This window comes from Dipteris shenzhenensis, chromosome 7 (genome assembly GCF_047967505.1).
Source record: "Dipteris shenzhenensis isolate YYH24624 ecotype China chromosome 7, Dip_SZ_1.0, whole genome shotgun sequence".
Classification (NCBI taxonomy): domain Eukaryota; kingdom Viridiplantae; phylum Streptophyta; class Polypodiopsida; order Gleicheniales; family Dipteridaceae; genus Dipteris; species Dipteris shenzhenensis.
The window spans coordinates 5,819,992-5,847,689 of record NC_141602.1 but is presented as its reverse complement, the minus strand read 5'-3'; the positions used below and the strand labels follow the sequence as shown (position 1 = coordinate 5,847,689).

At 42.3% G+C, this 27,698-nt stretch overlaps 1 protein-coding gene across 3 annotated transcripts; it reads right to left on the bottom strand.

Moving 5' to 3' along the window:
- LOC147899863 (uncharacterized) lies at nucleotides 1-27,024 on the bottom strand. Of its 3 annotated transcripts, XM_087377227.1 has the most exons (8): nucleotides 26,038-27,024; nucleotides 20,909-21,043; nucleotides 20,497-20,608; nucleotides 20,203-20,264; nucleotides 3,271-3,501; nucleotides 3,007-3,052; nucleotides 1,241-2,721; nucleotides 1-940 (listed from the first exon to the last, which is right to left on the bottom strand). In XM_087377227.1, exons 1-8 carry the CDS (start codon nucleotides 26,068-26,070, stop codon nucleotides 461-463), a joined length of 2,580 nt encoding a protein of 859 aa, XP_087233353.1. In that variant the 5' UTR covers nucleotides 26,071-27,024; the 3' UTR covers nucleotides 1-460. The 3 variants fall into 3 exon arrangements, with proteins under 3 accessions (XP_087233353.1, XP_087233352.1, XP_087233354.1); XM_087377226.1 differs by having other exon boundaries at nucleotides 1,241-3,052; XM_087377228.1 differs by lacking the exons at nucleotides 20,203-20,264; nucleotides 26,038-27,024 and having other exon boundaries at nucleotides 1,241-3,052; nucleotides 20,909-21,029.
- Nucleotides 27,025-27,698: the final 674 nt, after the last annotated feature.

Here is a 27,698-nt window from a genome sequence, read left to right as displayed (position 1 = left end):
CACAGAGCAATATAATTGAACAAAGTAATCTTGCAGACCTTACCTTATATGGAAAATTATCTTCACCTTGGAAATGTCAATTGGACCGCAAGATTAGGAAGCCACAATTGGCATTCCGATACAACAAACGGTATAGCATGGGTGGAGTGTGAGCCTCAGCTGGAACCAGGATGTGCTTAAATCAGCACACACTGCTTGGCACCAATAGAGCGTTAGATAGAGTGAGTTTAATGCCATTTGTACGAGTTAGAATGCCAGTCCAAGGACCTGCATTCTGAAAACTGGGTCAATAGACTCCATGGATTAATATTATTCCAAAAGTTGGAAGACGCCTGCCCAAAGATTTCCATGGATGCCACCATGCTCGCCTCCATCCATATTCCTGAAAGAGTATCCATTCAAGATCTCTTTCTTTAATGTAGCTTCCAGAATGTGCATCCTTGATGTCCAATGAAATTTGTTATTTGCTGTCAGAGATGCCTATAGCGGTTTGGGTGTTGGTCCGTTTCTGATAAGGAACAAAACCAGATCGGCCAGTTCTTGAACTAATGCTGAATTTGTTGACCGGGACCTCCTCAGAAGTTGACAACAATCGGAAAACTGTTTCAGTCTCAGCAAGACCGATGCTGCTTGCAGTGACCAACAGCTTTTCACTGACATAGGCTTTTGCAGTTTTCGATTTATTTTCTTCACCATTGACTGCTTTGGATGGAGATCTGCAACCTTCAATACATCTGCCACCATCACTTTCATTGTGAATCAGAAGGCAGCTCACACGCTCAACATCATAAACTGCTGTGCCCTCAGTACAAGACGATGGAATTGATAAATTTTGCTCCACATTGCTTGGGCGTATTTTAACATCCTCCAAAGTGTCTACAGATGGAAATGCTTGAGGCAACGTTTTAAAATTGAATAGAGCTTGAAAAGCCTTTCGACCCTGGAACAATTAAGTGGTAAGAACAATTAGGTGCTTTGACAAACTATTCTAATAAAACAAATCTTTAGTTTTAAAAATATAAAACCTCTCTCTCTCTCTCTCTCTCTGAGCTTCCCTCCCCCTGCCCCAAATCCATGGTCTCTTTGTCCTTTAATTGCTTATTTGCACACCAGAATCATTGCTAAAAATGATCCAGCTTTTTTACATTTACACTCATCGCCACCCCCACTTTGCCACATCGGGTATCAAAAGAGACTTCAGGGAGCTATAATTTTGAACAAAATAAGCTTTTAAACGTACCTCTTGGGAAACCTCTTTCCGCAGATCCATATCATGAGCACAATGTTTGAACCGCTTCCTCACATCATCATCTCCAGCCCTAAAATCCTTATACTGCTGCCTTTTTCCTTTTTCCACATGCTTGAATCTCAGCTTCACTAGTTTTTCCTGATGAGTGAGCTCACAAATGCCATCACAGGTCTCATTCTTTTTGTCGGCATTGTCCTTCCCCTTGGCATCACTGCCTGAAGAATTTGGAGTTTCAGACTCACAGATGTGATGTGTGAATATTGGTGTATTGGAACCACTAGAGGAGCCTGTCCATGATATTCTGTTCACTCCATCAATATCATCCGCTGAGCTGCAAAGACTTTGCTGCACCTTATTTATTATGATCCTCTCTTTTTCGATCTCTTCAGACCAGATAACTGGCCTTGTAACTCCGACTGAGATATCTAGCTCACCTGAACTCTTGCAACCTGGTGAGGAAGCCTTGTCCTCTGTGGAGGTTTCCATGGGAGCTGGAGCCAAAGATGAAGAAGAATCTCTACCATCTCCTGTGCAATGCCCTTTGCTTGGCTTATTTCTGGCTATGTGTTCCTCATCATCAACATTTTCTGGCTCTGAAAAGTTCTGAGATGCCACTTCTTCATCATCCGTTTCTGAATATGGGATCTGTTCTTGAGCTTGCTTTACAGTATCCTTGATGTTCCCAGTATTTTGTACAAGTGTCGTTGATGTTAGACCTGAAGCTGCTACATTCATATTAACAACATGGCCTGGTTTATCTGTACAGCCAGACCTTGTTGTTGATGGACCACCAGTGAATCCAGGGGGTATTATTCCATTCAGAGCCCACCATGATGCAGCTGCAGCTGTGAATGCTCTAGCACTTAAATCATCCAAAAATGTTGGCACTCTGTGGCCATCATTAACATTAAAAATTTGTGCTGGTCCAGTTGTTGACTGAGCACCTGCTGTTACTAATCCTGTCCATCCTGCCGCTGCCATAGCTGCAGGATGGGCCATGGCTGCATGTAAAAAGTGCCAGGATATCGTAGGACTGGCCAAGAACCCATCTGTAGGGACATTTGCTGTATGGGGCAGGACTGGTAAACTGCCATAGTAACGGAAAAGGCTATCCATCCACAGGGGTGTTGCATTAATTTGAGGGCCTGCAGATGCTGCAGATGCAGAAAACTGCATGCCCATGTTTGTAACTGCTGGATTAGTATGATGTAAACAATTGCCACTTGACAGATTCTGTGAGGAACCCAGTGTATTTGTGGTTTGCTCAGGAACATCCCCTTCCCCTAGAGAAAGATTTTGCACGTCAGATTCGTCCAGCGAACTTTGCCTCCTAGAAAAATGTTCTGAAGTGGGGTCAGATTCTCCTTGGAGCTGCCTTTCAACCCTTGTTTCGTCTTCTGTGGCTCGAACTTGTATGTTTGATTCATCTGTACCTTCAAAAGTGCTGATCCCCGAACGGAGGGCAATATTGTCTGCAGGTACAGTAATACCTGAATTTAATTCGAGCTTCATTTTAACGTTGTCATATGCAGAAAAGCCCTCTTTATGTTTCCCATCGCTGTTCTTATTTTGCAGTCCATTTTTTAAGAACGAACCACCATGAACCTCCTCCTTGATCAGCATCTCACTTGATTCATTTTGTGCATCTACTTTGCAAGACCTAGGAGCTACAACTGTTTTACCGAACAGTTTTAAACCTCCTTCTAGACCAAAAAGATGAGGCAATCCAAGTGAATTGTCATGCAAGATGGATTCACCTGAGGCACGTCTTCCTTTGCTGACGTAAGGTGTGAATGCTTTTGCCTTTACACCAAAACAGGTAGTAGGCATATCAATTATTATAAACAGAATCATTATGCGCAACAACAGATGTGCTATTTGATTTTATAAAAAGGTATCAAATCTTCAGATACCTAGGCAACATGTACGATACTCTAAACTACAACAAGTCCTCCTAAGCTTCAAAACCTAGGAGTCTACATTGCTCTACAGAAGCTGGAAACAGATTCAGCAGTGAATACCTGACAGCTTTGTATGTTTTCTCGCACAGAACGACCTGCCATAGAAGGGTGCCCTGGATATGTTGGTGGTGATGATAAACTCTCTTCATCCATGGAAGATGGGCTGTTTGAGGTATTAACACCAGCTTTCCGTGGATAGGGATGACTGGGCTTTCTTTTAGGCCGTGGTGGCGGGATCTCAATATCTTGTACCTTCCCAGCTGGAGATCCATGTGAAGCCTCTCTTTCCAGCTGCAACCACAAGAAGTAAAAATAACTCATGGTACCTGATAGAGCGAGCACCTACCTTATAAAGCTGTACTGGAGAATAGCAGAAGCAGATGAATTATCAACTATTGCTACTACCATGAACAAGAAATTGTTTGCACAAAAATCATGAAGTTCAAAGAAAATTCAAGATTACAAAACATGTCCCTGAATTGAATTTTCTTGTAATCACCATGGTTCAAGATGAGTCTTTTCTTCCAAAATATATGTTTATCATGAGACAAGCCCATCAAGATAAGGATTCGTCAATTATACTTGATGAAAATTTGAATTTCCTTGAAGTACATGAACTTGCGAGTGACATCAAGACTTGGAAAGCAAGTTGCCATAAGATGAATCATATGTTATTATATTGTATTTACCAATCTGCGAAAAAGGCCTGCATCCTCATGTCCAAATCCACTGAACCTTCCGCAAGGCACAGCTTTTCCTATTACTAGTCAGATTCACTTGCTTGTGCTTAATGCCAATAATCCACCTATGTTGTATTTTCAAATTTGAAAGGAAAAATCCAGAATTTGTCCAATATAAAAATTTCAAAAAGCCAAAGTATCCTCTCAAAGATTTCGTTATTTCTCTCTGTCATGATTGTAAAAACAACAAACGTGTTGCTTACCAATCCATAATGCCTGTAACATATCATATTTAGAAGTGTGTAGCACGTCTTAAACTTGAAAAATAACAAAGTTGTTTGGTGTGTATACAGCATAACTGATACTTTTTTCATGTACTATTAGGACGCAAATTGGAGCCTTTGAAATGATAGCATAAACCATTCCACGGTACAAAACATATGCAAATAATTACCTATCCTCCTTTGAAATTACCACCTCTTTTAATGTTTTGTTCTTTTCTTGCACATTGTTGCTTCGACGTTCATTTTGCATCAAACGGATTCAGCCGATGGAGGAAAACCACAGTATAGTATACTCAATAACTCCGTCAAACATGATAAAGGGATCAACATGTGAATTCATAAACGCGAGATCATTACCTTTGTACTCTGAAAGAAGTTTCTCATAAATACTTCACTATGTTTTGCCACATTAGAATTCTTTGATTATAGTCTAAAATAGACGCCAAAAGAAATCTATAGCTCTTTGAAGACACTAGCAAATATAATAACTGAACCTTGACTGAAACACTAATGATTCTGCCTGATCAACTTGTCCCAGTACTTGCTCAACAAGAAAATGTTCTGAGGGTATACAATACAAGAAGAGGACATATAAGGAGACAGACCATCTATCTCATTGCCCATAATATAAACAAGCTAAATTTCGACGCTCAATGATTTTATATATATATATATATATAGAGAGAGAGAGAGAGAGAGAGAGAGAGGGGGAGAGAGAGAGAGAGAGAGAGAGAGAGAGAGAGAGAATTTTAAGGAAATAAGCGAAAGAACAAAGGAAAGAAGGGCGTGGTGTTTGTAAGTGAATTTAAACAAAATTATGAGTAAATAAGCAATCAAATAACTTACTAAGAAAAGCTATACTTATATTGTGATCAGTACTCAAGCATAAGCTGCCATCTGGGCTTCGAAAGATTCTGGAATCTCTTGGGTATTCACTTACATCATGGGAACTACTGAAAACTGCAGACAGAGAAGAGAGAGAGAGACAGAGAGAGAGAGAGAGAGAGAGAGAGAGAGAGATGGGGTCGCCCCCTTCCCCAGCCCGCCCTAGAGTACTGGTTATTTTCATAAATAATAAGAGATAAACATTGCAGTGCCATGTTCTCCAAAGAGAAATATTCAGAAGACACCCATTCAAGTTCCAAAAGATATGCACAGATCAGAAGGAGATAAATAGAGTGTCTTTTTGCCTTTTGTCCTCTGAAAAGTATGAGAACAGCCTATAATGAATTCAAACATATCCTTTTTCATGAATTAACATTAAAAAGGGTGGATGTCTCGGGTTTATATTTCAACAGACAGATCTCATAGCATTTAAAAATTCAAGTGATGTTATAAATTTGACTGTCCAGAAACAGTTTCTTACATATAAAACTACAAGACCAAAACTCTCGCTTTAGCTAATCAGCATACTTTTCATTGGATAGCAACTAAAACAATGTCTTTAGCAGTGCATAGTGTAGATCAAGTCTGTATGTTACATGCACTTCAAAATTTCAAAGCCAAAATCTTCTTTATGTGCATTGAGTTACGAAAGTAGTATTTCATTCATGTACATATACACAGTAGGCAGGAGAGGTAATGGTATATTCCAATCCTCTCCAACTATGGACAAAATAGACTTGAAAGGGTAGGAAAAAACAGTCTGGGGTACAATATAGGCTTGGATACATGATGTACAATATGTAAATGGTTATAGATCCTCCACATTGAATGTTTAGTTTTCCTCATGTTGACTGTTCTCGTTTCAAATTCTCTCTCCTTTGAAATAAATTCAGGGAAGTTCCACACTCGGGATCCTTTACCGTGTAAAAACAAGCAATTAGCATAGCAGAATTGATCACTATCCTACCATCAATTGTAAACCACATGAATTGAGATGATTGGCATAAAAGAAATTCAGCATCCCTTTCAGGAAGCACTTCACTGATATTCTATACATTATCATCCTGGATGCGCTATCGATACCAAACTATTGAAGAAAACACTATAATCCTTGAATCACATAAACTGGATGATCGGAGTTTTTGAGAAACATAACAATTGAGAATCGTTCCACATTTTGAAAAGTCACAAAAACAAATCTTCCACTCAACCGATTATTGCAAAGACAAATAAATTTGTAGACTCTGTTTGCTACTAAAGTATGATATATCCAGATGTTACATGCACATAGACATTTGAAAACCACCAAAATTGTTAGTATGAAGAGTTAAAAATACTATTCCAATTACGAACAGCCACACAATGGCCAGGAGATATATTGTCACAACTTTAAGAATTATGTAAAAGGAAATCATTAAGTGAGCATAGAGTCTATAGACTTATCCTCTCTGATAACAATGAATTGGCACTTGGCCTTATAGATTAGAATATTCAAGGATAGCTCACTGACACAGCATACAAAGCATTATTCATCCTCTGTGTACCTCTGTGAACCTTGTGTTATTCTCTTGTGCATGAATATTTCTGCATTTTCTGCCTGTTGAATTTGTCTTCAGGGGATGGATCTACATTATGTCTATACGTTGGAGTTAAAGATTTAGAAAAAACATCTATACATCAAACCAGTCCAAAACCCTATTCCAAATCATTCTACGCCATATGCAGCCATGTAATATGACCAAGCAACAGACTTATTAGAGCATAATAAAGATCTCCTTCTCAACATGTGGTAGGTTTTAAAAAAAGGGTGCCACTAAAGCCTTCTCTCTCTCTCTCTCTCTCTCTCTCTCTCACTCTCTCTCTCTCTATATATATATATATATATAAAGAAGACAAGTAAAAGGACACTCAATAGCAAGGTTCTAGATGGAGGACATCAGATATCCGACAAAGCCAAGGCTATTCTGAGGACACATTTTGATAGAGACTCTATAGAACATGCTTGCATCTTAAGTCTACAGAGTCATAGGAGGGATAACCCACAGCAAGAAATGCGTATATTATGCCTGTATTACAAGGATCATGTACACCCCATCATCTAAGGCCAGTTTCCTGGTTGAGCAGGGCTTTGGACACAAACATCCTTTGCTTGAGCCAATACCACCCGCAAAGCGACTTCCATCTGAAGGGCATAGGCCACATAGTGGTATCCTCCCTCCGTCCCTCCCTCCCTCTGTGTGTGAGTGCTACATGGTGACATTAAAATGCTAATTGCAAACAAAATAGATAAATAAAAAGCTATGGATTAATACATGTGTAAAACTAACAAGTGAAGAGTGTAATTGCTATGTGTTCGTCTCAAGCAATTCTTTTGAAAGGAAGGGGAACATGTACCTATCAAAGAGCAAGTTAGAAGCAACTTAAAATGGAAGGATGACACTCAAGTTCAGGAAGCTATGATGCACTAAGCACACCAAATGGATCATAAAAAGCAAACGGGGGTCAAATTCTTCAAAATGGGCTTAGGCCATGAAGGAAATATGACGACGCCTTACAAAAGACGGTTTGACTCCAAATACAAGGCTATTGATAAAAATGTTATAGAGCTTACTAATCCACACGCTAAAACAAATGCTGCAAGAGAAAATGGCATTGCTTACTAAAGAAAAAATGTGTCATGGTGAAGAGCAAGACTGGATAGAGAAGCTAGCATGAGACTCAAAGCAATTCTAGACAAGATCTAACACCATTGCTAGAACAGACAATAAGCCTCAATGAAAAGTAAGTACCAACTGTCCCTTTAGACAAAAAAGGAGCCAATTCCATGTATTCTCAGGGCCATATACAGATTGAAATAAGATGTAGAACCTGATAAAACTAGACAAGTACAAGGACTCATGAACAAGAGGCAAGGTCCTCCATTTGATCTTCCACGCATTCAGCCTCACCTTTGCAATATGGTTTTCCAGGGGATAGGTAGGATTAGAAAGTTGAAACCTTATTTGAAGGAGGAGACCACGATACTACTGTGAGAAATGGATTGACAAGATTGTAGAACAATAATATTGCACAAGAGTTGGATACTACATAGGAATAGTGTTGGAGAAATCATAGCCAAAGAGTGTATGTGATGTGTTGTACTAGGAGATCTAGTAGTGGTTCATGTGTGAGTGTGACGTGTGACCATGGGAGTTATCCCATATTCATTTGGTACTAGAGTATGTGCGCCTAGTCTATAAAGGCTTGTACTTCACTTGTCACTTCACACTTGATGAATGAACAAAAGCCTTTCATTATGTCTTCATTTGAGTATCATTTCCTCTCACCCTAGCCTGACGAGGAGTGTAAGGAACTCCGCAGGAAACTTCACCTTGAGACCAAGGAGAAGTCTCCCCTCCTTGCCGAAACCAAGAGAGACTACAAGCGGTTGGTTAGGCGCAAGAAACGCCAATTTCTAGCCTGGAATGAGGAGGAGTTGAGAAGCTTGCTTTTCAGCTGTGACTCCAAGGAATTCTGGAGAAAATTCCTCCGCTTGAAGTCTCAGAGCCCCCTCACAGATCCACGTGTCTGGTCTGCATATACTTCAGCTCTATACGATGTTCCAGATCAGCCAGCCATCGATTTATCCCATACCCCTAGGTCAGCTTCATCTAGTCTCTTCACACCAGAGAGTGTCCGTGCAGCAGTCCACCGATTGAAGAACGGGAGAGCTAAGGATCATGATGGATTGCAAGCGGAGTATGTAATCCATGGGATTGATGCCTTAGATTTTGTTCTTTCCTGTCTCTTCAATGAGTCTGTTTGTACAGGCCTACCACAGTCCTGGTTAGGCAATACCATAGTACCTATCCACAAGTCGGGAGACCCTATGGAGCCGTCGCATTACAGGACCATCATGATTGGCCACGTTATGGCCAAGATCTATGCATTAGTTCTAGAAAGCCGTATAAATGACCATGCCGAGACGACAGGACTCAGAGCCAGAGGGCAGGCTGGATTTCGCAGGGATCATTCGACACTTGGCCACATCCTCACACTCAGGGCACTGGTAGAGGAGGCGAAGTCACGAAGGCAACAGCTTTATTGTTGCTTCGTGGACTTCAGGAAGGCATTTGACACAGTTTCGCGATTCAGATTGTTTCAGAGGATTCTTCAGATGGGCTTCAGTGGAGAGATACAGTGGGCTATCATGGCTTTGTATGAGAGGGTCACTGGTCGGGTTCGGACACGTGAGGGGCTCTCAGAGGAGGTATGCAGCACGATTGGGGTGAAGCAAGGTTGCCCGCTCTCTCCTACTCTCTTTGGATTATATATTGATGAGCTAGAGATGTTTGTACAGATGACAGGCGGTGTGGGCTCTACTCTCTCAGGATCCTCCATTCCTATCCTCCTGTATGCGGACGATGTGGTTCTCATTTCCTCTACTGCTCAGGGCCTCCAGGCACATATTGAGGCACTCCACAGGTTTTGCCAGGACAGAGGGTTGACCGTAAACCTTGGCAAGACCAAGGTTATGGTTTTCAACACCTCTGATCGTATTTACAGCATGGATGAGTTTTGCTTCACTTATGACGGACAGCCCATTGAGCTTGTTAGAGAGTACACTTATTTGGGGGCAGTTTTCAGGGGACCGGTCTTCACCATGACATATGCAGCACGAGATAGGATTAGTAAAGGGTATGCTTCGTTGGCTCATCTTGAGCGTCAGTGTTTTCAGTCCCACTTTCAGCATCCTGATACGAAATCCTTGCTTTTTGATACATTGGTGAGACCAGCTGCGATGTATGCAGGTCCTTTCTGGGCAGGAGACCTCGGCGCTGCAGATTGGAGACGAGTAGAGAGGTTACAGACCATCATGTTCTCTCGGCTCATTAGGGCCAAGGCTACAGTTCCGCACGAGATCATGCTAGCAGAGTTTGGAGCTACTCCCCTTGCATTGGATGCAGCGTTTCAGTCGGTCATGTATTTGCACAGGGTTAGGGAGTTTGGAGACTCAGCAGCAGGCAAAGCTCGGTTGCCATGGTTAGCACTTGCATTTTCTATGGAGTTGGCACGATCTGGGGCCCGATACTGCTGGTACTTCAGACTCACTAGGTGGCTCACATCTCTTGGACTAGACATGGATAGACTGCCTCCCTTCCGATACAGCATGGATGCCCCTCATCTCGAGTTGACTCGCCACGAGCTTAGCCAGGTCACGAGAGCAGACTTGCTGCAGCTTCATACGTATCGCACTTGGATTTATCCCACGCAGCTTCCGACGAAGATGGCCACATATCGTGACCACTTCCTTCGGATCTCAGAGGATGGGTTTGTCATTCCACCAGGCTATACAGGTATCCACATGTCCCACTCACTGAGGATTGCCCTTGGCCAGCTTAGAGTCTCTTCGCATCAGCTCGAGATAGAGGCTGGTAGGATGCGACGCATGGAGGATGGACGGCGACCAGGCCGAGAGACCAGGATCTGCCCTTGTTGCACCATGGGAGAGGTGGAGTCAGAGGAGCACTTCATTTGCAGATGCCCGCTATATTATGAGCTCAGAGGTAGATTCCACTGTCTCTTCACGGATGGCTTTGGACCTCTCTCACGAGTGATGGACTACGAGGATCAGCATTTCCTAGCTCTTTATGTCAGGGAGGCCACTATGCTTCGACGAGACTACCTCAGAGACCATCAGCACAGACCGGAGCGTGATAGAGCCCAGCCTGATAGAGCTCAGGCACACGCTATACCAGAAGACAGAGACCAGGAGGAGCATGAGGAGGTTAGAGCTCACACAGGACACATGCCTCCACCGTGTGGATGTACATATGAGATGGTTTGTAGACGCCGCAGGATCTTGTTACATAGGGGACGTACTCGCCGCTTCATCTCCAGACGATCCAGGATGATGGCAGCTTTTCGGAGGAGACTTACTCATGGGGATCTCGCCCCACCAGCCGCTCACCTCACCTTTGCTCAGATTTGTACTCTCATAGCAGGAGGCAGAGTCGATGGACAGGATTTCCAGTATTATTTTGGTTCTCAGACTCCGTGACACCTGGACTTGTATCTTTGCATTGGCATATTGTACTCATCCCCCCATTTTGCACCCAGGGGCGGTTTTCTTGCATCTAGTTTACTTTGTATTTAGGCTCAGATTTGACATTATGTACTTTCACTTGCATTGTATTGCGTAGCACTTAGATGATATTCGACGATGCCTCTTCTTTGTGGCACGTTGATTTTGTGCTATCTTGTATGCAGAGTTCTTGATGTCCCATGGGCCCATTTTGGCCTTTAGTGGACAATAATACACTTTCTTTCTTTCTTTCTTTCTCTCTCTCTCTCTCTCACCATGTTTCCTTCAAGGTATCAGAGCAGGTCAGCCCTGCCCTAATTTTCCCTGCCATGTCATCACCCTCTTCAAGCCCTAACCCTAACTCTGCTCAAATGCCTCCTATGCTGTCTTTTCTCAGCCTGTTCATTTCGCCTCTAGCCGCCTCCTTTCAGCCATTTGCATCAGCTTAGTGCCTCTTCACAGCCTGCCTTCATAGCCACCTCCATTTGAGATCTTTTGGAGCTCTAGGCGCCCTTGACAACCTCATTACCTGCTGGTCGGCACAGTCTTCAAGGCTCGAGTGCAGGTGTGGTTACCCGAGGTCTCTGTGCAGCCTTTCATTGCCGAATTTAGGGTTTATGAGCTGCTCCTGCATAGCCTTTCATCACTGAATTTAGGGCTTAGGCTTTCCATGGCAAACCAAGATGCAGCTGCACCTTATGTGTGAAGGAGTTTGGGACGTTGTTGAGGATGGTTGCGTCGATACACTTATATATACCTAGATGAATCCAGGAACATTCCCAAACTCATCCTCTAAAAACACAACATAATGTAGTTTCAATCTCATGATAGTCACTCATAAAGTTGAAAACCATTAACTCCATCACGCATAGCAGGGACTAGCTACTATGACATCCCAACTGACGTCATCAATGCCCAACAGTGGTGGGTGTAGACCATGGTATAAAATATGCTCTCACACATACAAAACCACACACCCACACATACTTGAGCATCCATCCCTACAAAGCCTTTGTATTGAGTTTCTGTTGGCACTCGAGGTGAAGGACAAACTCAGTCATGACAAAGGCTAGCACTAAAGAAGAAGGCTAATAAAAAAGTAGTCCCAAATCTCTTCATTCAAGCTACAATTGCTTGTGAAGTCGAACCGATTTCATTTTAGTCTCTCCCAAACGTTGATACACTTGATCAGCAACAACGCAAGTTATGGAAGCAACAGAATGCAAGAGCCATTGCTCTCATTGGTCTTTGCTTGGCCGACTTCTCATTCATCATGTGGACTTGAAGTCAACTGCCAAGGACATTTAGAATCGCCTTGAGAGCTAATTTGGTAACAAAATCTCCAACTCTCAAGTCTTTTTGAAGCTCAAGTTCTATGATTTGAAAATGGAAGAGATTAAAGAGTTGAGTGGTCATTCAACAACTCTCAAGCTTGAAAAGCGCACCTGATGATGAGGAGAAAATGCTGTCCTTATGAAGAGTATGCCGGGACACCTCTTTTTGAGCAAATCTTGAAGTTCTACGCCTTGCCACTACCACGTTTGATGATATGGTGGCTCTACTCATTAAGAAGGACTGTCATAATAAAGAAGCCATTCTTGCCTTTGCTGGTGATCATGCATTTGCTTCCACAAGCAAATGGAAGACCAATAAGAACATTATTTGCAGGTTTTGTAAGAGAAAAGCAACAAGAGAAACACCATGCCAATCTTATTGCTGAAGACCAGGCCGAACTTGAAGAGCCCCCTGAGGGGTTACATGCAGCCACAACTGAGGTTCATGGCCTCTCTCTTGAGGAGCATTGTGATTGGAATCCTTGGGCTTTCTAGGCCCTATATGCTGTGTGTCTTTTTGCGTTGAGTCAATAAAGGTTCTTAGCCTTGAGTAGTCCCTCTAAAATGAATGTATTTGGAGTCAATAAGGGTACTCTGCCTTGGGTTGTCCCCCAAAAATGATTGTATGGTTTTCTACTTTGGTTTGACTCTCTTAACCACCCAATTCAAAGTAAGGGGGGTGACAAGTAGTAATGGTCTACCCTTGTCGGTCGCAAGCTGATAGGGATGTCACTATGACATGGGAGGTGTTGGCTAGTTGGACTTGCTCTTTGCAGTATTGCGGTGGAGGGGGGATCTGTCTACTCCTTACGTATTGGGTCTCACACTCTTTGCTCTGAAGGGTGGGGTTGGAGAAATCCTAGCCAGAGAGTGTGTGTGATATGTTGTACTAGGAGATATAGTAGTGGTTCACGTGAGAGTGCCACATGTCACCATGCGAGTTATCCCATATGCACTCGGTACTAGAGTGTGTGTGCCTAGTCTATAAAGGCTTGTACTTCACTTGTCATTTCATCCTTGATGAATGAATGAAAGCCTTTCATTATGTCTTCATTTGAGTATCATTTCCTCTCACCCTAGCCTCTCTCTCTCTCTCTCTCTCTCTCTCTAACCATGTTTCCTTCAAATAGCATATAGGGAGTAGAAGAGGATGTGGATGTGGTTTTAAAAAACAAACTTGTAGGAAAATAAGAACAAGACCTTCAAAACAAAACGTTGAAGGCCAAAATCTTATAAACATGGATAGGCATTGCTATACAAAAAGGCAAGAGAGGAGAGACAAGCGACAGACTCAACCAGGCTAAAGGGGAATGCAGACATCACATTCTATGAATCAGTCCAATCTATTCCAAGCGAGAAGAGAGAAATAATTAAGATGACGGCCACACCATTTTATACATTTTCATGCCACTACCCATGCTTTCCATGCCACCACCTCCCACATTAACTCACTCCACCACCGACTCCCATGCTTCCCATGCTGCCGTAACTATGCTTGGCATCACCCCACCAACTCCCACCCACACGTGCAGCCATTTACACTCATTTGCACCCAAAAATCACTTTTTGGCTCTTCCCTGTATCTTTGACATTTCAAATTCGTCCTTTGGTCTTTAGCTTGTCATTCACCCTTTGGTCTTCGGCCTGTCATTCGCCCTTCGATCTTTGGCTTGTTAACACAAAAATCCAGCTATGATAGACAGCATATTAATGTGTAAAGGTCAACTTTATTGGAAAGAGGAGGGAAATAACACACCTCTATTTGTGCAGAAGAGACCCTATAAAATAGGAAGAGTAATTAGATGTACGAACAAGTTCCAAAGATCTAATGTAAAATGAAGACTCCAAAGGGAAGCACAAATATTCCAAATGACCACAAAACAAAAAGTATATCAGCATGATGCCTTGACTTGATAATTTCCAGAACTTCCATAAGAGCTTATTATGAAATATGAAGTCCTGATGGTCAACTAGTGGTTATAGATCTTCATCCCTTCATAATTTCCAGGACTTCCATGTGAATTTATTATAAAAGATGGAGTCCCGACGGTCAACTAGTGGTTATAGATCTTCATCCCTTTAACTAATCATCTTGGAGACATGGCTAGAGCACAAATTCAAGATGATGGGGGTGGCTGAACTTTTTGCTAGTGCCTTAGGACCCCTCTCCTTATAGTAACCCTCCCTCCAAGATTTCTTCTCTATCTCCCCCCTCCTACCCCTTGAAGCAGCTACTTCAAGCGTCTCCTTTTGTCCTTCCCTTTTGATTCTGACTCCTTGGCTAGATTCTCCTCCTTTGCTGTATTTCCATCTCCTTCCCCTCTAATTACTCTACAATCCATCCACTTTGCTGTATTTCCATCTCCTTCCCCTCTAATCACTCTACAATCCATCCAAATTTAGAGAAGTAATGGTGCATAGGCCCATGGAGTTACCTCAGGCTTGCCTCCACCTACCTTCTCCTACTAGATGCCACGTTTATCATTCTTTGATCAGTGGAGGCCGCTAATTGGTTGACCACATATACTCTGTCACCATCATTTTCTCTTCACCATGTTTAGGGTCGAGGAGTGGACGCCTGCACCCTTCAATTGAGGATGCTTAACAAAGTTCTCGATTCAAGTCAATAGTTGGCTAGGAGCAACATTCTTTGTACAGCATTCAAGTCAATATACCTAACAGCAGCCTGGTTGGAGGTAGGTGGATATCATGATGCTTCAAAAGCACATTGTCCAAACACAGACATAAATGAGGGTTCTCGACAATAGCCTTAATCTGATCCTATAATGTCAGCCGCAATGGTGGTGCTTTCATCTTATAAATCCATCCTTGGCCATCAAAATCTTTTTTTGAGAGAGCTCTAAGTGAGCAAAGCAGTTTGGATCCATCTTTGTGTGAGGGACCTCAACATTGACATTTTAAAAGTTCAAGTATAGACTTATAAACGACAAAGTGGCCCCTTTTGATGATAATGGATAAATCTCTAGAAGACATCGACTACTAGATTCTTAAGTTGGAAGCCAAATGACGAGAGAGACCGAACTGTGATCACACAAATAAGAGGAGCACAACTAGTTCATTCAACAATAACTAAAAAATACAAAGCAATGGATAATATATGAAACCCAAACTGATCATGACTAGACTAACCTAGCTAGCGTACATAACCATATCATTGTAATATTCCTACAAATCGCCCCTCAATGGTATGTGCTAAAGTACTCTAGACGCCTCAATAGTACCTATGAGCCTAGAATAGTCCGGTCGCATAAATTCATCCATAAGGATATAGCAACCTATGGGAGTACAAATAAATAACAATGTCATTTATAACTACCCTTGACATTGTTTTAATCTCTGATCCCCTAGCCAAACTGCCTGTATCAAACTTTTCAGCTTGATCATGCTTATTGAGTTTCAGTCCCTCCTCCAAAGATGTAGCTACTAGCTTAAAATTCTCCATCTTGAAGTTTGCATAATCCTCCTAGCATATTTTGTTGTCTACCAAAACTCTACACTCAAATAACAGTGCAAAAGGCTTAAAATCCATCATACCAAATGTGGAAGACAGCATGCCTTTCAATTCCCAAATTTTCTGATCACCATTCCTAGAAAGTATATGATATCATCAACAATAAAGTATTGGGATGACCAAAACTAATTTGTCATGCAAATATAAGATTTGGTTCAGTGTGGGAATTGTTAAACCCTTCGACAAAAACTAATGAGATAGAAGATACCATGCCTTCCTCAAATGGATTTCTTTTTTGGGCAGAAAAAGTTTGTGTTATATTAGAATATCATCATCATCATCTTAAATATTTACATGTTCTTTGGTAAAGAACAACCAGCCCCCATGGGGAGAGTTTCATCAAAACATTTCTAAAGTAAAACAAAAACAGTAGCAGCAGAATCAAAAGATAGGGACATAGGAATCCTCAGTGTCATATGTATTGTCATCATTGAAGTAATCAGAGAAATTGAAACTCTCTGAGTCCTGAGGTGTTTGCTTACACCTTCAAAGCTTGCACACCTCGAGCTCCTATTCACAAACCTGAGATTGATGCACATAGACTTCTTCCTTGAGATCTCCATTAAAAATGGTGGTCTAGACATAAACTGATCACCCATAGTATGCCAATGATACTTTACCTTGTAGACCCATTTTGTGCCAACAATATTTTTCCAAGGGCCTAAGGATTAACAAGGACCGATTGGCGATGTGGCATTTTTCTGAATGGATCTCAGCTCCACTTGCATGGCGTATTGCCCTAACGGATTGTTCTTTCAACTTTGCATCCTGAAATGACTGAGGCTCAATGAGTGCACCCATAACAGTGCCCATCAAAGCAAAATTGGGCCTCAGTGCTAGCTAGCCTTGTGTCTTGCCCTTGTCCTGCCCAAAAAAGGCTGGTTTTGTGCATCCTGTATTGTGCCCTCAGCCCACCTTGGCAGTGGCATACTTGCTGCACCACTTTCTCTCTGTAAAATACGGCGTTGATACATAATAAGTTGCGGATGAACCGATGATTGTCCACAGTGAATCATTAACTGATTTTGTACAACAGAGGGCTGCTCATTTTCTGCATAAATCTGAGGTGAATCAGTAGGCATCTAAGGTACATCTGGGCTTCCATTAGTTATACATATAGCCCCATAGGATAGCTCAAATAGTATGTTGTACATGTTTCTATCTGAATAAAGATTATATCAAGAATTGGATGGCCCTTATATCTTTTCAATTCTATGTCAAGCCCTCTTAAGAGTTCTATCTTTTGGATAATTGGAATAGAGCAGACGGCCTTGTTAATAGCATACTTAGATGTATATAATGATCATTATTTTACTTTAACTAGAATATAAGCTCTTGAGCTCAATAGATCAGAATAGATTAGTACTCAGCAAGGGCCCTAGCGAGCCCTTTGCTCCAGCCCATTGAGGCTTGTATGAGTCTTCTTTTTGTGCACTTTGTCCCATAGGCCCGCGAGGCCTCTCGTGGACATTAATACTTCTTTCTTTTTGTTTCTTTCCTCCTCTCTCTCTCTCTCTCTCTCTCTCTCTCTCTCACACACACACACACACACACACACACACTTTTTTTTTGGGGGGTAAAAGAGAAAGTTCATTCAGAAAATTGTGCATTCATAGCTGTCCAAAGTGGAACAACACACACACACACACACATGTATATATATGTACATGTGTGTGTGTGAGCTCGCACGTGCGTGTGCGTACATGTGTGGGTGTGTGTGTGTTCGTATTTATATATTTGTGTATGTATTTTCTTTGCCAAAAGTATACGAGTGTGTGCACACACGTGTGCGTGTGCCCACCTCTTGGGCACACGCACATAGTTACTAGGGAACGGTGTTCCGACATCCGGAACGTCTGAACGCCGTTCCAGGTAGCAGGTTGGAACCGGAACGTCCCCAGAACGTCAAAATTTTTTTTTGGGCTCTTTGAAAGTTTCAAATGGGTGTTTTAGAGCTTGTATATAAAGTTTCAAGCTGTAAAATGTTAGTTTCTTTCATTTTCTAACATAGTTTTAATCCATATGATGACGTGTCGTGTATGGCGTGGCGTTCCAGTTCCCGTTCCCCCATTCCCCCTTCCCGGAACGTACCCTATCCGACACCCGAATTTCCGGAACGTTCCCCTTCCCTGGTAACTATGGCACACGTGTGTGTACGCTCGCATATGTGCATGCAAAACTGCTTTCATATGTTACAGCGTTTGTAAAGGTGCTCCCAGAGACCATGTCAAAGGTTGAGTTACTCTTTAAACACACTCAAATTTTAAAGCATTCGCTCAGAATTTCTACCAGCTATACTTGCTGTTACAAACATTTAAAGCATTTGCTCATCGTTTGTAATGCAATACTTGCTTTGAAGCTAGGCTTTGTATATCTATCAATTTTCTATCATATGCTCCAGTTACAAATATTATTTACTTGAAGGTCCGCCACAATACAATTTTTAATGGTTCATGTTTGTCCTTTTCATGCACAGACAACATTTTTCTCTATTTGCAGCAATGCTCCTTTCTATGAAGGTAGGCTATGCCTTTGGCTTTCTATTCTTGAATTAATTCTCTCTCACACACTCAGAGGTCAGGCATAAGTTTTACTTGTTTGAATCAATAGGAAAGTAATCACTCATTCCAAGGACAATACCATTCTGGATACATCGAGTGAAGTAAATACCACTTCTATCTAGGGCCTAGGCTCTAATAACCTCCTCTCTACATGCTTCCTGTATAACAAGAGGCTTGAGTTGAAGACTGTCCTCCCAAAGATGTATTTGTGTCTATTTAGTCTCTTAAACATTTTTTGGTCAGAATCTCTCTCTCTCTCTCTCTCTCTCTCACACACACACACACACACACACACACACACACATTTTTATGAAGCGTGTTCAAAGTCTTCTGACTTGACTGGAAGAAAACTGGACCCACTTTATTAACATAGGAGAGACCAACAATCCACTTCAATAATTCTCTTTGAAATTTTAACAAGTGGCTGTTCCCAATCCCTCAGTACAGCATTGACACTCACATCGTCTCTCTCTGCCATCTCTTCTGCATTGAACTATCAAAAGTGAAGAAGGAATGCTTGGGAATCATATTCAAAATATATTTCTCTCGGGCTAGAAGCATAGAAAATTATGATAGTGATGCCAGACTAAAAGGAAAAAAAATGCAAATAATTCTCCAATAGATCATAGTTATGATCATCAAATAAAGAATAAATGAACCTGGCTAACAAAATGCGAATGAGTAGCAAAAGAAATTTGCGGAGATGCTAAGCATATTGTGCCTACGAGTTCGACCGGCGCCCTTGGCACTAGAATTCTAGCTGAACTGGCGTTGTTCAAGTTGTAGCTCTAATTCAAGCAACCACATTTAAGTTCTTGTGATAAACTGCTTTGCTCCACGGTCTTAGAGCTACTGTATTCAAGGTTGTATTTTGCAGATACTCTTTAAAGCTTATTAGTCTCTTCAATATGTTGTTTTCCAGAAGCATCTTATTGATATTAGAAGCATTTCAATATATCTTCCGCTCACCATTTTAACACTTGAAGTACCTTTGGAGAATTCTACATCCAATGCCTACAATATCCCTCTTAGCTTCATAAATATATGAAAGTTCTTTACAAACACTTAAAAAGAAAAAACAGTGATGAAACTATAAGAAAGTTAGTTTTCAAATTTAACAAATACAAAAGGAAATGGGCACCATTATATCAAGGCGACTACCGCCTGTCTTGCTCTTCTGCCCACGCCCAAATTGTGATAAAAAGACAGCCAAAGAAGGTAACATTCACAATATTATTTGCCATAGTTTTTCCTTTCCCATTCCCAAACTGTGACGCAATAACAGGCCTGAAGGAAGGTGACACGCAAAATAATTGAGGAAAACAGACTTTATACTTCGGAATCGTGGCAAACATCGAGCCCTTCTTCTGCTAAGTTGCATCTTAAACATGGAGCCAAAATTTGAGCCCTTCCATAGCAACCAAGGGGTATATACTTATAATCCCTCCTCCAATCTGAATGTTCGAACTAGGGAATGGAAGAAAGATGACGTCACGAGTGCTCCCCAAGAATCACATGTATGCAGGATCACGTGTGTGATCTTTCACTAAAATGTAAGCTCACATCATTAAGGGTTAATTAGTAATTCAACTTGGAGACCAATTGCACTGAGACAAGCTCAAGTGCTGGGGGAATTTGGAAAAGATCGGGACCTTAGAGAAGAACTTTTGAGCATGGCTTCGAATCTGAACAGCAGTCTTGGTGCCAATATGTTCTGCAAACCCCATACTATAAGAATAAGCTTTAGGCTCCTACACATCTTTCTTCAAGACCTCTTTAGCTTTTAAGCAAGGAAAAATCAAGCAACCAGAATCATTTAAGCTGCCATGATCGTCAGATCTTGGATCCATTTCAAAACACTCACCTTCAAATCCAAAATGTAGCATAGTATGCCAGTTTTAAAATCTATATTCAACTTCACCTATGATATGCTCCATAAGCTATACCTTCAATATGACGCCAACCTCGCCCATATAGTTTCAAGGCTTCTAGAAACTTTTGATGCTCATCTTCTGTCCATCTTTCTCTCTGTTTTGTTATTGTGTACGGCTTTCTCACCTGTGCATTTGCCAGTGTATGTGAGGATTAAATTTGATTATCACTGAAAAAGAAACATATCCTCTGAAAGAAAATCCTGTCCCATCTTGAAATCAATAACCATGACCAGCTGCTACTTAAAAGTGTATAACATCATTTTAAACAGTGGACGGTACCTCTATTTAGCCAAGCAAGTAAGAACCCAGGGCGTTACACACACAACTTCCACGAAAGGCAAACTGACAAATTTTCTACGACTCTATTTGCTAAACCAAAGAGTGTGCTTTTCAAGTGTATGGGATTTACAGATTAGGCACTCACTTTCATGTTCAACTCATCACTAGATGATGAAACGTCCCCACTCATAAGCCTGGCAGGTGGAGACTCAAACGCCTTTCCAAATTTTGGTCTGTCAAGTGGAATACCTTGCCAACATCCAGTATACTCAGCACCAGTCTGCACAGATCATGCATGATTCGAAATTTTAAACAAGCATGGTGATACTTTTCAAAATCTTAAGGCTGTGTACTAAGCAAATTTAAAACAATCCACCAGAACCAGATCAATGCTAAAGAACAAGACATTAAACTTTGCAGCTCTACTTGTGGCAGGAATCTAGACTTCTCACTATATGTGTTAAACAAAGGACCAAAAAAACGACCATTACATAGCGACCATAGGAGACAGCATGAACTTTTGTGCCTTACTAATTCTCGGATTAACTCATGCAACTACAGTAAAACCAACAAATAAATCTGATGTAAACAATCTCTTGAAGAATGTCTGGAAGAATATTGGGGAGTATCTCGACATCATTAAGCTAATGACATGTACTTTATGTAAATCTTTAGAAACTAATTGTGAAGCTGCAAACAGCAAATTTATCAATGCAATACATGTAAACTCAGCTGATCAAAATTCTGATGCTAGATCCAATTAAATAAATCACACATATATGTTTCCCACATCCAACACATTCATGACTCAGATGATCCATTGGATTCACTATCATGACAGGTACTGTTATGGCCAAGCTCTATGAATAATTTGTGGGGCCGTTTCTAATACAACACCAAAGCACTTTTCCTATGAGCCAAAGGGGAGGCACGTTTCAAAGAGGACTACTCATGGTTGGATCACATCTTTACATTTCATGTAAATGAGAAGTCTAGGCATTCGTAACAAAAATAAGAACTGCTCATGATTGGATCACATCTTTACACTTAGTGCGAATGAGGAGTCTACGCATTAGTAACAAAAAAGAGAACTACTCATGATTGGATCAAATCTTTACACTTCATGCAAATGAGGAGTCTAGACGGTAGCATATTCTTGTGATGTGGACTTCAAGAATCCTTTCGAGTCCATGATTAGATCCCTCTTGTTTCAGAAGTTACAGGATATGGGTGTATCTCATAATTGCGTTTTGGGCTATTGTGACTCTATACGAGTAGGTGGAACGAAGAGTTCGTATAATAGCCGGCCGGCCCAGTCTTGGAGCATGATTGAGGTGAAGGAGGGTGTCATATTTTGTTTACGTTAGTGAATGCCTATACATTAATCAGTTTGTGGCACGAGTGATGTTATGTAAGGGTACTAGATGGTGGATGTAAAGTTTCTGAGGAAAATAAAAAATCCACCGATGAGATTGTAGGAGCACATTGAATGATGAAAAGGTTTGCTAAAGAAGGGCAGGTTACTGGTGCACCCAAAAAGTAAGAGGGAACATATGAGCTAACTGAATGGAGGATTTTGAGAACCTGACTGAAAGCTAAAATTAGTTTCCTGCTGTACTTTTCATGTGATTACAAAAACTCTTGCAAGGGAGTTTGCGACATTTTCCAAGGCCCCTTTTAGCTCAAGAAGGACGATGTCTACAAAAGCTTGAGCCAGAGAAACAGTTTACAGAAGTTTGGCCAGCCCACCTCACTTCCCTTCTTTGGCAGGAGAGAATTTTAGTTGAGCATCAATTTAGACTCTAGAGTTCTCCAAAGTAGATCTCTGGGCCCATGCTTCTTCTATGGATAATATGGTCCCCATCTCCTCCATCAACCTTCGTAAACGAAAAACATTGGTCCCAAAAATCCTACTCGGCCTTTGAATCAGCTCTCTTTCTTGGAAATTTGTGACCTCATATATGTACCTATATTAGAGCGCTTTGGTCCACTACCTAGCCTAGCTACATCTAAAGGGCAAGGTTACACAAGTATTTCTGAATGCTAAAACACGTACACATTTCTAAGGTGTTGAGGCAGAAAGCCTCCTGTTTCATAAGCTAATGCAGCCAGCAATGAGTATGCGAGTCCCATCTGGGACTAGACTGATGTGACCTTGAATGGTCACTCTTTGTGAGACTACAAACCCTAGTACTTTAACAAACCTTGAACTTATGAGACTTTCCCAAGTGAGCTTAAAGACAAGGTACTGCAATTTAAAGAGAGAGGAGGGCCGCTAGGCTCCCCTATAGTTCACACTTGAGTCCTCTTAACACATTTCTCTAAGTGCTGGTCCATCCAAGTAATGGCTCGGTTCTAGGCCCTTAACTAATAGTTTAAACCCCACTATTTCAACATAGATATCCCCAGTTGATTGGAGTTTTGGGTTAGACTTTGGTCCCTCATGGGACTTTCCCAAGTGAGCTTAAAAACAAGGTACTGCACTTAAAAGAGAGGTGGAGGGCCGCTCAGCTCCCCTATTCTTTACATTTCAGTCCTCTACACACATTACTGCTGGCCCATCCAAGTAATGACTCAGTTCTAGGCCCTTTACTAATAGTTTAAGCCCTCCAGTTCAACATAGATAGCCTAGTTGATTGGAGTTTTGGGCTGGACCTCAACTCCATAATCAAGCATAGCATCTTCCACTGAACAATCGAAAAATTTGCATTCTCCTCTCTCCCATGCTCAGTGTAACAAAAGCTGTTGCGGGGGAGGAGAGGGAGAGGACGCGAGTGTGTTCAGAGAGAACGCAAACTTGTACAATCTTAGAACAACATTCAATACAAAATTTATTCCAAGATAGTACTAGTCCTTAGCAAAGCCACACACATCCATACAAGACTCATCTATACATGAGCACTGGCATCCCAACCAATTTAGTACATGTACACCGGGTTAATGTTGGAATGAGCAATAGCCGCAGTAAACCAGCTGGAAGTTTGCTGTCAGCATATTTTGCTGGCATGGCAAGCATTCATTAACATATTTCACCAGCTCACTCCAAAGACCCTCCCAAAAGAAACTCAGCTTTATTTGTCAGAGGGCTGTGTGACAACCATATGTCGTGCCATAGTATAAGAATGCATCTCTCCTTACACCAACATCCTATATTGCGAATTGGAACCAATATATTTTGTACCAGAACCACAATAAGCCGTTATGCAATTTAAATTTAGGATCATTCTGACATGGTGGCTCTTGCAAGTCTGAAAATATGGCTGCCATCTTCATATGCAAATGCCATGTACCCAATCTTGGTAGATTGTGGACATAACAGACAATGTGCAAGCCCACACTCTAGACAAGGCATCCGTTTGCCCTTCCTATATTCAAAGTCAGTAATATGACTGCATTGAAGCCAGCGCCCTATTTGGGGGGCTTCGTCTTGACTTCGATCTTGCTCCCATACACGTAGTGATGCCACTTTTTTAAGACATGTAGGATTACCAATATCTCTAGATCATAAACATGGTAAGTGAACTCTTTGTCGTTAAAACTTCTACTTTCCAAAGTTATCAGCACGTGCTCTTGCGTTAAAACATCCCCCAATCCTTTGCCACTGGCGTCTGCCTCCCTGATGAATGACCATGAAAAGTCAGGACATACCAACACAAGGGCATGTGTAAACGAGAATTTCAGATGTTTGAAACTGATTTGAGCTTCTTCTTGCTTGATGGCAGATAGGCTTAGTTTCCTTATTTCCGGTTGTGACAGGGAATTGCCCTTGGCTTGCCCTGGTCTGTTGCAGACAATCCTTGTTGTGAGCATGCCGTGATGCATTGCCTCTCTCCTAGTCCTCTTGGAGATCCTTAGGGGCAGGGATGTTACCAAGTGTCCCTAACGTGTGAGGGGGTTGGTTGACATCTCCTAAGGTATTTGCAAGTCCTGCTTCCTTCAACTCTGTGCACTCCCACTCCTTACACCAATCTCTCTCCCTCAACCTACTCCCCTGCACCCCACCCCACCCCCCTCTCCCACCCCCCCCCCCCCCCTCTCTCTCTCTCTCTCTCTCTCTCTCTCTCTCTCTCTCTGTCTCTCTTCTCACGCCCTTCTGCTATTCTATCCCAATTTCCTACATTACGTTAGTATCAAAGCCTGAATTGGGCCTTTGCACCACTTCCTCCCTACACACCTTCGTCTTCAGCCATCTCTAACTCGTCAGATACCTCCGTCTTCAGCCATCTCTAACTCCCTCAGATACCTTCAGCTTACCTTAACGTAATGTGGATTGCAGCTTGAGCCTTGAGGAGACTACTGTCAATTAGTGCAGAGAGTGATACGGTCTGACAAATCATCAGCTCCAGTGTTTAGCGCTCCGCTCATTCATTCTTCCATTCCAACATTGTGGCTCCAGCATTCTTCCGCTAGTTCTTTTTGCACCTTCATCGATCAATCACTACCATCAATAGTAATAACTGCGGCAATTGCCAAGGTGAAGCCCCATCACAAGTTGGCTAGATCAACTCTAAAGTCCGAGTAAATCTTTGTGTCATCCCCAGCCCATCCTCTATGCAACCAGAAAAGGAGGTAAAGCTAGTGTAGAATCTTGATCGTGAGGTGAGGCCAGAATAGTTTGCTTCTATTTCTCTTCCGGTTTTATTCACCGTGATGTTATATGGTGAGGTTCTATAACCTGGTCCTTCCAGCCTAGTGGAAAAGCATTTCAAGGTTCCTCTTCCTCATGCTATATCCTATAATCGATATTAAGAATTTACTGCTAGTAACTACAATCGTGACAACGTTAGAACACCGAAAGAGCGATGGAAGAATTAAGTGCGTGCTGTATTCGTTTAATCCCATAGGTGACTTTGGCCCAAAGCGTAACACACAAGAGTATAGACATCTGTATCACACATTCGTATGGAGATGCTTGTCAAATAACACTGCGACCTCTTTTGCGAATCTCTTTTATGTCCCCTCCAGCTCGACCTTAAAGATTGCTACAAAGTAGGGTGAGTTTCAGGAACCACTCAAAGGGCGTTAAGAGACGTTTGTAGGTCTCTTAGATACTAGAGGATACAGCCTTATGGAAAGCTCAGGACAAAGTAGGGTGAGTTTCAGGAACCACTCAAGGGGCCCTATGGAAAGCTAAGGAAACGCTACTCAGAACCTGCCTACGATGACCATTCTGGTCCACAACGCATACTTTTCGGCAACTACTGGTTAAAAAGGTATGTAGCAGGAAATGAAACGAACCTTTGAACCTTTTAATAACACAGAGTTTTATCATACCTGCGGACCAACTACTTCCGGAGCCGCACTCATGCTTCTCTGGGCGCATGAAAAGTTGCCCTCAATTTACTCGGTCCCTGCTCAGCTATGAACTTTCCAAGCTCTTTCACGGAGCGTCTAAAGCCTTGCTGAATGGCTATCCATGTTCAGTATTGTCTTCCCCGACCTTCCCTCGAAACCTTGTCCGGCTTACGAGCACTGATTGCCTTTTTTCCTCATGAAAATAGTGCCTTGCCAAGCACTTCTGCGTTGTAAGTGTCCCAGTTGACGAAGGAATGAAGAGCGACAAGAACAATGTGCAGCAGAGATACCAATGAATCTGCTTTTAATCAAACCATCAAATGCGAATGAAATTGCGAGACAGATCCTGATAAGGCGCACCGAAAGGAATCAAGGCTTCTGATGAGCCTAAGAAAAAAGTCGTTATTTCTGTCGGCCCAGGTGAAAAAAAGGCTTTTTGCACTCGTAGCACAGGTGTGGCTATGTCCGAGGACATAGAAAAAGATGCAAACGTGTCGGTGATTGGGCAGCCTAGGGAGGGAATGGTTCAAAGCGGGCGATTTCTCCACAAACATACACCACCGGAAAGGTATCTATCGGAGGAGCAAAAGCTGAATTTCACGATCTGCCGCCGGAGTGTTCTCTAGGAGCGAGCAACAGCAGACTGGATGGAAGATCCGCGTTGAGGGATGTTGAGTTGGGCGCAAGAGACTAGGAGGAAAGCAGAGACCCTGCTTGAAAGCATTTGTGAGGAGATGGGTGGTAGACAGAACATGTTGAGGAAGCCAGGGGGGCTAGGCAGGGGAGTATGAGAGAGAGAGAGAGAGAGAGCCTTTGATTTTGAAGGGGAGGAGAACCAAGGGAGAAACTCATCTACAGGGAGAGAGGAGTGGAGGAGGGCAGATGGGCTGCAGGGGAGGAGGGGGGGGGAGGAAGGGAATTACTTTAGAGAGGAAGGCAGAAATAGGAGGAGATGGAGAGAGAAAAAGAGAGAGATTGAGCTTCAACAGGCAGAGCGATGCTCATCCAGAAAGAGAGAGAAAGCGCGAGTCCTAGAGAGATACTAGAGAGAGAATATCACCTCTTTTCTCAATAACCGAAAAACGCTTTTTTTTTTGTGGCTCTGCTCTTTCCCCCTGGCTTCCCGCGTGGCGCCCCCTCCTGAGTCCTATTTTCCCATTTTCTGCGAATTTTTTTCAGCCAGGCTTTTCTGAGGCCTCAATTCGATAGAACGCCACGGATATTTCATTAAATATTTAAAAAAATATCTGGGCGCTGGGAAGCAACCGGAGCCAGGAGCTGCAACCATCAGATCTGGGCCGTCCGTTTCAGATCGACGGCTGAATGGGCTTCGCTTTTTCGCTTTTTGCCTTTACGGATAAGCTGCCGGCCGCTGACACGTGCGTGGTGACGCGTGGACGCTATCTGGAGTGGACCCCTGCGAATCGCTTGGACCCTTGCGTTTCAACAAACCTCAGCCACATGCTCCCCCCCTCACTTTCCAAGCTCCAACCCCCTCGTGGGAACTCTTGTAGTTGTGACTCTCTCTCTCTCTCACAAATCTCCTCCCCAAACGGGAGTCTTCAAACCATCCAGCTCGCCATTGCTTCCTTTATGTGCCAAGGTGGATGATATTCAATCATTCATAAGGCCTTCCGGAA